Source organism: Haliotis rubra, unplaced genomic scaffold, assembly GCF_003918875.1.
Source record: "Haliotis rubra isolate DU_JTF1 unplaced genomic scaffold, ASM391887v1 Scf71, whole genome shotgun sequence".
Classification (NCBI taxonomy): Eukaryota; Metazoa; Mollusca; class Gastropoda; order Lepetellida; family Haliotidae; genus Haliotis; species Haliotis rubra.
The window spans coordinates 1,820,732-1,835,983 of NW_025767424.1; the positions used below are offsets into that span (position 1 = coordinate 1,820,732).

The 15,252-nt window shown below is 40.5% G+C and overlaps 1 protein-coding gene across 1 annotated transcript in view; it reads left to right on the plus strand.

Annotated features, from left to right (window-relative positions):
* Positions 1–6,848, plus strand: part of LOC124259142 (chromatin assembly factor 1 subunit B-like) — a 29,225-nt gene extending 22,377 nt beyond the window's left edge. Inside the window, exons 12-13 of the mRNA XM_046693237.1 lie at positions 3,473–3,704; positions 6,182–6,848. Of these exons, the coding sequence (XP_046549193.1) occupies positions 3,473–3,704; positions 6,182–6,397 (448 nt within the window). The 3' untranslated portion in view covers positions 6,398–6,848. The remainder of the gene's footprint in view (positions 1–3,472; positions 3,705–6,181) is intronic.
* Positions 6,849–15,252: the final 8,404 nt, after the last annotated feature.

The following is a 15,252-nucleotide window of genomic DNA, read 5'->3' on the forward strand; positions in this document are numbered from 1 at the left end:
TAAGAAAAGGCATCCTTGAAAGAGTGAGTGAGTGAGTATGGTTTTACACTGTTTTTAAGCAATATTCCAGCAATATCACGGTGGGGACACCAGAAATGGGCTTCACACATTTTACCCATGTGGGGAATCTAACCCGGGTCTTCGGTGTGATGAGCGGACGCTTTAACCACTAGGCTACCCCACCGCCCCTGTCCTGAACAAGTGTTTGCAATTGTCGACCCAAGATATGATGTGGAAACTATTATTAATGAATGAGGATAGACCCGTTAAATGAATCACAGTATTGGGATGTCAGTTAAAAATTGTTGTAGTTTAAAACAGTCTAACCATTTGTTTTCCCTCAACACCATCTAAGCATCTTCCAAATTAGAATCTCAACATTTTCTACCTGTGTATGAAGGTGATACCTGTATGTAAGTTGGAGCCAACCTCTGCCGGTGATGATATACGTCCATGCTACAGGCACATGTGGTGCCGCCTGTCTGACGTCCCTGACGATGTGTTGCATGGGGCCATCTGAGGCAGCTAGAAAATATTGCTGTAAGCATTGAAAACCTAATTCACACTTGTCTAAGGAAAGAAAATTTCCAGGAAACATCAGTGTTTGAAATGAAAAGCTTTGAAACTGAACTTTTGCGAATTCAACATAGAACCATCGTTCACATGTCTCAGTGTTTATGTACTTTGGAACTGGAAACAAACGTCATCCTGAGCTGTGTAAATAAACCAGGATGCCGATACAGATGTCTAGATCATTGACTACCAGCAAAATCTGATGGAAATATGAGTGAGTGAGTTTTTGGCTGCACTCAAATAATCAAGTCTGGACCAGACAATCCAGTGATCAACAGCATGAGCATCTATCTACCCAAGTTGGATACATGTGTCAACCATGTCAGCGCGCCTGACCGCCTCTTACGACAAGCATGGGTAACTGAACATTAATTCTGACCCAGATCTTCACGGGTCTGGAAATAAGAGTCCATAAAGGGATTGGTGGTTCAGTTTCTTCAGAGTTGGTTCATGGATTCAGGATTTGGATGAATGTGGGTCATCGTAGCCTGGTGACGTGGAGCGATGCTCATGATGTCAGTCACTGGATTGTCTGGTCCAGACTTGATTATGTACAGACTGCTATCATGAAGCTGAAATACTGCTGAGTGCCGCCTTAACAACCACCAGGAAATAGTATCCCATCGGGACGTGTGTGGTAATAGGTCTCTAGCACACAATACTGGTTGTAAGGGATGACTCATCTGGACTGGGTAGCCAGGCTCAGGCTCCGTCCGTGTCATCATGCAAGGTTAATTGCTCAACGGTTTGCCAGTTCAAGAATTGATTATTTGCAGTAAATATCAGAATTTCTTGACATTATCCACACATTCACTTGATGACATGCTTGAAACGTCCTGAGTATGGCAGTCCGGCGTTGAAAAGGCCTTAACACTTGATAAATTGCCACAAAAAGATGAATCTGGCAGCCATTATTTACTCAACTGTTAATGAAGAAATAAGCTGCAATGTTTTTCGTCTTTAAATTTGTCATGTAGCACAGGACTAACCCGTAACTCAAACAACAAACTATATGAGACTCTGTTGTGTGGACTTAATACATGTTTGAAAGCTCACTTGAGTCTCACTTTGAGCTGTACAATGTGTGATTATTGTTTTGAAAAGGACTTAGAAACAGTTGTTGAATTCAGTGCCAACCTGTGTGCCGTGGCAGGTCAGTCTTGTGTCAGGCACGTAGTTGCATGGGTTCTAATGGCTTGCTGTAAAGGTAAATGTCTTTATTTGTCAGAATTACCTGAATTTGTTTAATGAGGGCCAGAAAAGTTCAGTCAGGATCTGCAGCTCCTGGGTCCCCAATCCATAAAACGTTCATAGTGCTACGACATTCGTAAGCCTGTGATAAACTATAGCGTTCATAGTGCTACGACATTCGTAAGCCTGTGATAAACTATAGCGTTCATAGTGCTACTGACATTCGTAAGCCTATGATAAACTATAGCGTTCATAGTGCTACGACATTCGTAAGCCTATGATAAACTATAGCGTTCATTGTGCTACGACATTCGTAAGCCTATGATAAACTATAGCGTTCATTGTGCTACGACATTCGTAAGCCTATGATAAACTATAGCGTTCATAGTGCTACGACATTCGTAGGCCTATGATAAACTATAGCGTTCATAGTGCTTCGACATTCATAAGCCTATGATAAACTATAGCGTTCGTAGTGCTACGACATTCGTAAGCCTGTGATAAACCATAGAGTTACGACATGTCATTGTCATCGGTTCCCAACTGCGCAGATCGATGCTCATACTGTTGATCACTTGATTGTCTGGTCCAGACTTGATTATTTACAGCCCACCGCCATATAGCTGGAATATTGCTGAGTGTGGCGTAAAACTCCGCTTACTCACTCACTACGACATGTCGTAACGTTACAAATGCTTTGTGGATTGGGACCCTGAAGTCTGTAGGTCCTCATGGTCTTAGAATCTAGCAAATTATTTTTGAGTTTCTGGGAGGAGGTATTCAGTGTTGCCCGAAACACTGGCGTTAGGAAGCCAGTACTTGCCAGTCATTTGCCAATGTGAACATCCAGTTTAGAATCGATCTTCAGCAACCCATGCTGTTGCAAGAGGCGACTTATGGGATCAGGTGGTCACGCTCGCCGACAGGACTTGACTGACTTGATGAATGTCATTGTATCCCAATACAATGCATAGTTCGAAGCTCATGATGTCAATCACTGGATTGTCTAGTCAAGAACTGATTATTTACTGACCAAAACATTAACTTGTGGGCGCTGTGGGCGAAGCTGGCTAAGGTGCCAGGCTAATGATCCAGCAAGGTTGAGGTGTCGGATCGAGCCCACCTGTGACCGGGTGTAAAAAACCTTGGAGTCAACTTTGTGTGCAGACTCTTTCAGTGTTGTCACAACCCTTTAGTGTACAGTACACAACCCTGTGCACTTAAAAGAACCCACGAATCCGCTGGTATTTGACCAGATGGTGGCCACATGAATACGCGTGCAAACACCTAGTTGCGGGTACAGCAACGTGCAGTGAACATGGACAAAGTACTGTGACTATGTGTCCCATTCCACCCAGCTGTGAATGAGTACCTCGTTAGGATGAGAAAGCCATAATAACTCGGTGCGCCTAGTGGCTGCAAGAGTTGTATACTCCCCAGGGAGTTGAGATTGATAATGCGATGTGCCGTTGAGATTGACATCCAATGATCGAGGAAAAAATACCAGCCTTTGAGCATGCACTAGTCGTGGATATATGCGCTATATAAATATCCTATAATAATAGTAAAATAATAATAACTGGAAAATTGTTCAGAGCAGCTTGGAAGCAACAAAACCCAATGTTTGTTGTCGGTAACTAAGTTAAAGGCGGCAGCTCAACAAAAGCACATTATGTTTATCTCCGTTTGACACGGCTTTCCTCTGCAGGTCCAGCAACGGTCAGATACTGGTGGCATCCTCGTCTGATGGCTTCTGCACATTGGTGACATTTGAGGAGGGAGAGCTTGGCGTCCCCTACGTACCCGAGGAGAAACAGGCAGATGCGAAGGACTCCGAATCTTCATCAGATGCTCCAAGCATCGACCTAAAGTCAGAATCTCATGTGCGGAGCGGGACAGCAGTGAAGATGGCCCCACCCTCCACCAGCCCAATTAAATTGGTATGGACATATCAGGCAGATCGTAATAGATTCTGAACGTTTTTAGAGAAACAAGACACAATCAGTAAAACATATGTTTCACAGGCTACAAGGGTTTTAAGGTGGTGGGGTAGCCTAGTGGTTAAAGCGTTCACTCGTCACGCTGAAGACCCGGATTTGATTCCCCACATGGGTACATGGTGAAGCCAATATCTGGTGTCTCCCGTCATAATATTGCTGGAATATTGCTAAAGCGGCGAAACCATACTCACTCACTCACTACAAATGTAGAAGATGGATGGGGTGATTTGAAAATTTCTAACAGATCGTGAAAGCAATCATGTAAGTGTTTTCTTTCCATAGTTTAAAAAATGTTTTGAATTTGAAAAAAAAAATTCAGTTATGCTTCCCTGATCAACATCAGATTTATAAAAGGGTAAGGAATATCACAGTGTTTAGTTAGCATTTTGTGAAGATGATAATGATTGTTTCATTTAGGCACTATCATCTATTCACGGGATTGGTGGGTAGGCTAGTGGTTAAAGTGTTCGGCCAAAAACCTGGGTTTGATTCCCCGCGTGGTAGCGATGTGTGAAGCCCATTTCTGTTGTCCCCCACTGTGTTATATTGCTAATACCAGCATAAAACTAAACTCGCCTCATCTGTCCACCATATCTGACATTGTTTTCACTATATCATCACAAGTCTTACTTGAGATTTGCTAAAATAGTATTTAGATCAAGGCTCCCTTCATTTTTGTCTTTGGTAGCATATGGGCAATAACAACGATAGATTGATCTAAAGCCGATATTACAAACACTGAGAAAGCTTTTACAGACTTTTGTTCCAGTAGTGATGATATCTTGCATTGTCTGTTTATTACCATAATGTTCTACAGATTTTAAGAGTTTAGAATATTAGTTTATTACCTACGGGGCTTAAAATATCGGGGTTCATATTTTTCATAATGATGCCCTGGGGCAAAATATGACTTTTCATGGTGGCGTGACATCATGAGCAATGCATTGATGTCACGTTTCTTCTGTGATGTTGCGTTGTACATGCGGCAAGGCAGGTAGCCAGCCTATGTTTGAAAGTAGATTTGGATGTATTTTCCTCAATTTGACGACTTCCGATAATAAACAGAATATTATATTACACTCGTTGCCTAAATATTGGTAAATCCCTCGCCTCGCTCAGGAAATACCAACATTTAGGCACTCATGTCGTGAAACATAGTATGACATGGGCACTCATATAATATCCTCTATATATTAGTATTATAGGATTTACACAATGAAAAGGGTTTATTGTTAGGTATGAAGGTGAAGATTCTTGAAATGTGTTGAAATCCATTTAGTCTGTAGTGTGTTTGAAGGAAATTACCATTAATGGGCAAGTACAGTAAAAGGTGGAAGAAAAATCACTGCCAAATGTTTTGAAGTATTCTGTGATAGTGCATGAAATGAGTTCTGCAGTTTCAACGGTTATTGCACTTCTTGATTTGTACATTGTCATTGAATGATAAAAAGTACTTGAAAACAGGGAATGTCAAAGAATTACTGCAATATTGCTATAAGCAGTGTATAAAATAAGCCAAAAAAACAGCCAGACATCAGGGGTGGTAACATGTTGAAATGGATTTAACCAGACCAGACACCAAGCTGGGCAAGCTGGCTAAGGCGCCAGGCTAGTGATCCAGCGAGGTTGAGGTGTCGGGATCGAGCCCACCTGTGACCGGGTGTAAAAACCTTGGAGTCAACTTTGTGTGCAGACTCTTTCAGTGTTGTCACAACCCCTAGTGTACAGTACACAACCCTGTGCACTTAAAAGAACCCACGAATCCGTTGGTATATGACCAGATGGTGGCCACATGAATACGTGCAAACACCTAGTTGCGGGTACAGCAACGTGCAGTAAACTTGGATAAACTACTGTGAATATGTGTCCCAGTCCACCCCGCTGTGCATGGGTACCTCGTTAGGATGAGAAAGCCACAATAACTTGGTGCGCCTAGTGGCTGCAAGAGTTGTATACTCCCCAGGGAGTTGAGATTGAAAAAACGATGTGCCGTTGAGATTAACATCCAATGATCGAGGGAAGAATACCAGCCAGCACTAAGCACTAGTTGCCTGTATAATATTCTATAATAATAATAATAAAATAATATATGGTTAATTTACTGAGATGTATGGAACATCTAAAAAAATTACTGGCTAGCTGTAAATTCAGACCATCCGTCAGAAATCTAGCCTGTGTTGGGCTGTCTGACGGGCCTTATTTCATACACTGCTATAAGCGGCATAAAACTAAACTCACTCTCTCACCCATCCAGTGTCAGTACATTCAACATTCCCTTATGAACTTAAACTTTTGTGACTGTCATCTCAGCAATGGTCGTCATAAAATTGTTGTCTTATTCATCAGTGACCAAGCCTTGTGGGGTTTTATGTTTGTAATGTGCATTCTGTGATGGACAGTGTTTTCATTTTGCCCAGAAATCTTCACCAGACGAAGCTGCCATGGAAGTAGACACTGGAAGCGAGGACCTTATTCTCATTCTGGACGAGACGACAAACGATGCGTCTGGCTCAGACAAGTCTCACTGCAGTGATACAAGCAAAAGTGGTGAGGCTCAGAAAAAGCCGAGACCGATACTAGCAACAAGAAGACTAAAGACGAAGCTCCCTCCACAAGTAGCAATATATCCGTAAAACCAATGAGCACTGAAATGAAGTGTCCTGAAAATGGGTCTGGACTTTCTGTGAAACCCGTCTCTGGCTCAAGTACGACGGCTGGGAGTAAGCCGAAGCGTATTCAGTTCCAAACAATATCACTTCTCAAGCCTAAGTGAGATTATCTTATGAAAATGAGCAACCGCTAAAAGAAACATGATGTATTGAAGGAGAGATTGATTAGCCAATCTGCAGTGCATATTTTCAGCATGTTTTTTCTGCTTAAGAGAGACTTCACGCAGTTAGATCAATCAGTTTATGTCTGCAACTGAAAAAACCTCAGAAACTTTCTTGTTAAATGCCAGATTCCTATTTTGGCAGACAGACATATTTGTAAGCGCTGCGCAGCAAAAGTGCTTTATGATCTTGGAGGATTTTATACACATTGTCATTTTGAAATGGATTTTTATGATAAAATTCAATTTTCCAACCATGTCGTCTGTTTGATTAAATGCTTGGATGGAGTACTTCCACTCATATCCAATTGGTTTTGTAGAGCATAATGTTATTCAGAATTTCTATATTTCAGAGCTCAAATTCGGACACTTTTCCAGGATATGTTCAAAATAATTGATGTCATTCAATTTAGAAGATATTTAATTTGTACAAAAAAGATATCAGTTCAAATCGAGATATTCATCAGTACTAAATGCATGCAGTGGGCGTTTGAGTTACAAATTGTTTCATGCACGTCATGGGTTACAAAGGTCCAGATTTTTTCTTGACTCTGTGGTTTAGTGCCTGGCGAGAAGGAACACAGGGAAGTGCACTCAGCATTAAACAGATGAGACGAGGGCTGATCTGTTCTGTGTCAGTATATTTTGTCTGAGTGGAGGGCTCCTGGTATCTCAGTGTGCTGGCCCTATAAAACCAGCATAAACCAGTCAGTACAAGCAGTCGCACTCACTCACGCATGCTTGTCGCTGTAAACGTGCCATAATCTTCAACACAGTGTTAAACCCCAAGTCAGCTCTTGTTGATAATAGAACTTTTACATGTTTTTGTTTTAGGGAATTGTTTTCTGATTCTGCGAGGTTTGGGTGGCGGGAGTGAAATCAATTTTGAAAAATGAGTGTCAAGGGATTACATCTGTAAGGAAACTGACATTAATGATGATATTTTTGAATGGTTGTTGAAGTGTAGCTTGTAAAAGAAAAAAAGAGAATATGGTTTGGGAGTTACTGTTGTTATCGCTTGATTATCCCCCGCAGCGCGCTTAGCGGGGGATATAGTATTAGGCTTTATCTGTCTGTCCGTACGAATTGGAATATCTTAAGAACTGTTGACTAGATTCTTTTCATATTTGGTACCTAGGTTCATCACAGTGTAAGAAAGGTCCCAGTCAGGTTTTGTGACCTTGACCTTGACCTTAATTTCAAGGTCACAAGGGGACTTTAACGTTTTACCCTTGTCAGCAAGATATCTCAAGAACCGTTCACTAGGTTTTCTTCATATTCAACACCAAGCTTTATCTAGGGAAGGTGCAGGGCCCAGTTGATTTTGGTGACCTTCACTTAATTTTCAAGGTCATGGTGACACTTTGAAGATTTCAGCATATTAACCTACATGTTATGCTTGTCAGCGAGATACCTCAAGAACCATTCTCTGGATTTTCTTCATATAATTTGACACCAAGCTTCATCAAGGGAAGGTGCAGGGCCCAGTTGATTTTGGTGACCTTCACTTAATTTTCAAGGTCACAGTGACACTTTGAAGATTACATTGTATTAATCTGCATGTTAAGATGGTCAGCGAGATATCTCAAGAACCATTCACTGGACCTTCTTCATATGTGACACCAAGCTTCATCTAGGAAAAGTGGAAGGCCCAGTCGATTTTGGTGACCTTCACTTAATTTTCAAGGTCACGAAGACACTTTGAAGATTTCAGCATGTTAACCTGTATTCACTGGATTTTCTTCATAGACTTTCAAGACTTCCCTTGAATATTTTTCAGTAAGCATTTTCTTTAGTACCATTTTTGCATATTTCATACACTATGACATTCATGTCAAAGTCAGTCTTGAAAGTATTTGTGTGTTTGAACAACTAAAGAGCAAGATATTAAGAGAGGTTGACTCGTCATGTTTTTGTTGACATTTAACTTCATCTTAAACTTTCATTACTTTTTAAGTTTGATTTGATAATTTGCTGGGGGGGATTATGTCACCTTATTGACAATGCTTGTTTGTACTGTAAAATAAAGCCATAGGGGTCATCACTAATGTTTGAATAGTACTCTGAAATCTGTGAGGGGTGTCAGTGTTTGTTCAGGGTTCTAGAATCGTTTAAGGCTGCTATTGTCATTAGTTTCTAATTGGTGCTATTGAAGGCCGTTATTGTCATTAGTTTCTAATTGGTGCTGTTGAAGGCCGTTATTGTTATTAGTTTCTTATTGGTGCTATTGAATTCCGTTATTGTAATTAGTTTTTATTGGTGCTATTGAAGGCTGTTATTGTCCCACACTAACACGGTCTTCAAATTTGGGGATTACGCAGACACCAGTTGATTTGGGTCACCTTGACCTTATCTTCAAGGTCACCCTGACACTTTGACCACTTTTCAAACTTATTTTCAATTATGTCAACAGCCTACATTGGGTGATTATGCAGACACCAGTCATTTCAGGCATCTTGTATGTGACCAAAAAATAAAAAGTAGTAAATATGTTATAGATATTCCATTCTTTCGCAGTGGGGACATTGCCATATCAGTGGCAAACACTTATTGTCGCTTTGTTTCTAACTGGTGCAAATGAAGGCCGTTATTGTCATTAGTTTCTAATTGGTGTTATTAAATCCAACCACGAGGGTCATTGTCATCAATGTTTGAGTGAAATTGGTCATGGGTATTATTGTTGTCAATGTTTGATTAGTGTTCAAGAATTGGTCATGGACATTTTCTTTTGACATTTTTGTTATCAAGCTTTTAGCTGCTCTTGAGTTTGCCATGGCCATTATTGTCATAAATGTTAGACTAGTGCTGTAGATTCAGTCATGGCCTTTACTGTCATCCATGTTTGAGTGGTACTCTAGATTCAGTCATGGCCTTTTACTGTCATCCAATGTTTGAGTGGTACTCTAGAATCAGTCATGGCCTTTACTGTCATCAATGTTTGAGTGGTACTCTAGATTCAGTCATGGCCTTTACTGTCATCAATGTTTGAGTGGTACTCTAGATTCAGTCATGGCCTTTACTGTCATCAATGTTTGAGTGGTACTCTAGATTCAGTCATGGCCTTTACTGTCATCAATGTTTGAGTGGTACTCTAGATTCAGTTATGGCCTTTACTGTCATCAATGTTTGAGTGGTACTCTAGATTCAGTCATGGCCTTTACTGTCATCAATGTTTGAGTGGTACTCTAGATTCAGTCATGGCCTTTACTGTCATCAATGTTTGAGTGGTACTCTAGATTCAGTTATGGCCTTTACTCTCAATGTTTGAGTGGTTCTCAAGAATCAGACATGGCCTTTACTGCCATTGTTATTGTCATCATGTTTGAGTGTGAATCAGTTATGGCCTTTACTGTCATCAATGTGACCCTAGGATCGGGTGGAGTGGTTCTCAAGAATCAGACATTGGTCAGGTTTGAGTTGACTCTAGGATTGGTCAGGGTTCTTATTGTCATCAGTGTTTGTGTGGTACTCTGGAATTTGTCATGGCCTTTACTGTCATTGGTTTGAGTTTGACTCTAGGATCGGTCAGGGTTCTTATTGTCATCAGTGTTTGTGTGGTACTCTGGAATTTGTCATGGCCTTTACTGTCATTGGTTTGGGTGTGACTCTTGGTGCTCTATTGGTCATTGGGTTCTTATTTGTCATCAGTGTTTGTGTGTGACATCCAGGATCGGTCATGGTTGTTATTGTATCTGCCCAGTGTCATCAAGCGTTTGAAGGTCATGCGGAGAGCGGACGGTCGAGTTCGATCCCCCTGACCGCGTCATACCAAAAGATGTTAAAATATGGTACTTGTTGGTCTCTGCCTGGCGCTTTGGCATTAATGGGTACAACAAGGACTGGTCAGCTCGAGTCAGTATAATGTGTCTGAGTTGGGTATTCATGCTTCACTGCGGCATGGTATCTCAGTGAGCTAGCACTATAAAACCAGGTTAAGTCTGGGCTAGTACAAGCAGCCGCACCTACACATACACACGCATGCACGTCGTCATATGAGCGAAATATTCTCAAGTACCGACGTTAAAACCCAATTTCACCTCACCCTCACTTGATTGGTCATGAGCATTTAGTCATCAAGTGTTTGCATCAAGCATCAGTCATGGCTGTTTTTACCATCAATATTTCATTCCTGCTCTGGAATCGAGTGTCGTTGCTGTTAATGTCATTAAATGTTTGTTTTCAGCTCTAGAATCAGACACAAGTATTTATGGAATCCTTTTGTGATGTAATCAAATGATCGACCGGCATTGCTGACACCAGTTCTAAACGAGACTCATTTATGTGAGACTGTGTTGTGACATCTTGATATGATGGACCTGAGCTCACAACAAGTCAATATGACAAGAATATCTGATACTTCAGATAATGAGGGAATAGTTCTCTCGAGCTAATGCCAGTTCCTCACTTGTTTGCCCGTAAATTCAATCATGTTTCTATTCAGAGTGAATTAATAATTTCTATTGAGTTACTTCACAGCAAAGCATCAACTGTTGGCTGTGAACAAATAGCTTTATTATATGTCATAATGTTTTGTAATATTTCATAATGTCCCTTTTCCAATGAAAACATGACTAACATACTGTATATTACCGTAGATAGGCCAACAAATCAGTCTGTAGAAGGGGGTCAGCTTATCCACAGGTTACACTTTTGTCAAAACAAATTCTGGTGGTAAGAAAATGATATTGTATCGCTTTGCGTGAACAAACAAGTATATCTGCTCAAAGTCTAATTTCTTTAAGAGTAAAAGCTGTCAAGACTCAGTTGTATCTAAAGTAAGGCCAGAAATGCTTGGAAAATGCTTTTTGTCTTCAATTTCAATATGATGAATTTGACACAAGATAAAAGCACATATATGATACATGTACGACTCAACCTAGTTGGATATTAAAGCTCAGATGAAAAATGCTCAGATAAGAAAACAGGACATTTTGACGCTTCAACAGTTTTGAAATATTCTAAGTACAAACTGTAGTTTTGAAATACAGACTATAATTATTCATATAGCCTCAGCTAATTAAATTACATATATAATTGTAAAAAGTTTGGGGTTTTTTAACATCTGTATGTGAAAAAGATGGAACTCTTGTAGTAGTTATATTCAAAATAATTATGTAAATAAGTCTTAATTCAAATCGCATAGATAATCTTGTTCACCCATAGAAGTTTCACGTCGTGTATGAGCACTAAACTGGCATAATGCGACTTGATATCTCTGCAGAACAATTAATTTCAAATTTATACTAGTATTTCATACTGGAGAAACAAAGGGGGAAACCTCTCGTCAGCTATGACAGGGTTTACTATAGAATGTGTAAAGCCCTTAATGTGACACATAGTCAGGTTTACAAAGTTGTAAACAAATCAGTTACCTCAGGGGTCATGTCAAAATTAAAACCAGGTAGGAAACACAAACTGGATAGGTTTGATAAGGGTGTCATACACCGTGCAGTTTATAAACTGTATGAACGCAAAATCCCACCGACGTGTGCCAAAATCCAAGATTAGATCAAAGATACAAAATAAACGTCTCGAAAACAACACTTATTGTAGCTCTGGTAGAAATGGGGTTTAGGAACACCAAAAGGGGAGATGACAGAGCTATGGTTAGAGAAAAGTACTCAATCCTGTCCATGCGATCAGCTTATCTCAGAACAGTTGAAAAATACCGCAATTTGGGGTTTCAAATTATATACCTTGATGAAACCTGGTGTAATAAAAATCTGTGGCTTCCTTCAGATTGTTCTAAGGCACCAGTGTTACCATCAGGCAAAGCTAGACGCCTGATCATCTTGCATGCTGGTACCAGTAGCAAGGGACTGATTGGGGGTTGTGACTTTGTTTTTGAGGCCAAGAAATCTGAAGGTGATTACTATAACGAAATGAATGGGCAGGTATTTTTAGATTGGTTCGAATATCAGCTTTTACCGCAGCTGGACTGAAACATGCCTTACAGGCAATCAGAAACAAAGCCCCAGCTCATGGAAAAGTTCCAGCACCACAAAAAGCCAGTCCAGTATATCACTGACAAACTAGCTGCAAAATAAGGCCACATAGTTCTGCGTACACAGGTACAGCAGTGAGATCAATCCCATTGAGCTGATCTTGGGTAACTGTAAGAATTTTATTGCTCGCAATAATACCACATTCAGCTTCAGACGTTAAAGAGCTTGTGTATGCTTCTTTTGCGAGAATTACCCCAGAAGTGTGGCAAAAGGCTGAAGACCGTGTTTTCAAAATCGAGGACGAATACCGTCTGCGGGACGGCGCTGCACCGGTTGTAATTCCGCTAGAGTCCTTGACCAGCAGTGATACTGACACTTGATATTTTGAGACGGTCCCCGACATGTACTGCCCGTGCGTTACATAACGCTGTCAGTCTGCCAGGTGGGTCACAGTATAGTTTGTTTCTTTGAAGTGTTTCTACAATGGATTTTTTTCTAAGTTTTTCAATGTTTTATAAGTAATCATTATGATTAGGGAATGGTACATCGTGATTACTCATGGCCATATTATGTCGAGGTAGTATGAATGATTATATATATGAGTTTTGAATCTGAAATATCAACCATTATTAAATAATTGCCAAAAAGCATTTTCCAAGCATTTCTGGCCTTACTTTAATGAACATATTTGCATAACTGATTATTAAGATGAAAGGTTAAGAATTTATGGATGTCAACTTCTATAAAATAAGGGACACAATGTTCGAGAGCATATTCTAACTTCATCAGATGATGAAGTTTCAACCTTTATGCAGGGCTCCAGATAAGGGCCGTATAGGCGCATGTACGGATACAAAATATGCACAATACGGTAGGAAATAATTTAGAAAACATAGCAGATACACACCACAGCAATGGTGTACGGTCTTAGAATCATTTACAGACGTATTTATCTGAAAACATATTATTTTGTTGTTTATTGACCTGTTTACACGAGCAGCAATGTTGTGGTGCATGTATGAAACGAGACACAATATTACTGATACTCCATTATACTCCATTCAGTACTCTAAATGTACTCTTACATTTTTCCAGTACTCCTATATTGAAAAAAATATCTGGAGCCCTGTTTATGTCTATCACTTCTAACTGCCATTCCGAGACCTTATTTTTCTTATCACCTGATGAAGGAGAATATACTCTGACATGTGTCCCTCATTACAGAAGTTGACATCCATAAATTTTACCTTTAACGATGTTATGACACATAGAGATGAAACACTTCAAACACAATGCAAGTCACTTGGCTTAAACAATGCTGGGTATGCAGTAATCTTTACTTTGGACAAGCTGTTAGCCATATCAATCCAGAGGTGACGGTAGCCTTTGGTTAAAGTGTTCGCTTGTCATCAGGAAGGGCTGGTTTTGATTTCCCACATGCGTCTGACACCCTTTTCTGGTGTCTCCCCTTTTCTGAAAAAGCAGCTTAAAATCCAACACACTCACTCGTCACCTGAAGTGATGACCATGATCAAATTTAATTGAAAAAAACACAAACAAAAGGTAGATTGGTGTTCAACTTGAAGAGCAAGTGGTCTAAAGCGAACTCCCAAGCACCAGTGCTGAGATCATATCTTGCTTGTGGCTAGTTTGTCATTACGACTGTGAACCAGCAATGCTGACAGGTCTTTACTGTTTTTAACCATGCTTCAGTCATATTTTATTGTATGTTTTCATTGGAATGATGTTCTATAATATGGGGGGTGTCGCAGGTGGGGTAGCCCAGTGGTTAAAGCGTTTGCTTGTCTCACCGTATACCCGGGTTCAATTCCCCACATGGGTACAAAGTGTGAAGCCTATTTCTGGTGTCCCCTGTGGTGATATTGCTAAAAGCATTAAACCATACTCACGTGCACTCACTTATACTATGGACCTTGCTGTAATGAATATTGCTGACTAATACACTTGCAACCCCAGCATCCAATGAATCCATCATAGCTCCATGATGACCTTGGTCGGAAGCAGAACAGGTGAGGTGAGGTGAGGTGAAATTGGGTTTACGTCGTGCTTGAGAATATTTCCTCATATGACGACGTGCATGCATGTGTATGTATGTGCGGCTGCTTGTACTAGCCCAGACTTAAGCTGGTTTTATAGTGCTAGCCCACTGAGATACCATGCCGCAGTGAAGCATGAATACCCCACTCAGACACATTATACTGACTCCAGAGCTGACCAGTCCTTGTTGTACCCATGAATGCCGAGCGCCAGGCAGGGACCAACAAGTACCATACTTTAACGTCTTTTGGTATGGCGGTTGGGGGATCGAAGCCTAATTCCTTATGCTTGACCTTCCATGGAATCGCTCTCCGGCAGGCGCTCTAACCACTACACCACGCAGGCGGTTTCTGGTGTCCCCGCCGCGGATATTGCTGGAACCAGAAAAAACTGATCAAGGGACAACAAAATACTGGCTGATATTCTTTAACAAAGTTTATTCCACATATTGATGAGAAATATTAGGAATTTGGCACACAGAAAGCAATGAAGCTATCATACATATTCACAGCAGTTAAAACATACTTGAACTACCAGGGTAATCCATCTGTGACCTACAGGACACAGTATTGCCAACTGGAATGAATGCTACTCACAATGATTACTTAAGTCCAACATCTAGAAGTATCGCTAATGTGTTCACGCTGTTCTTCAG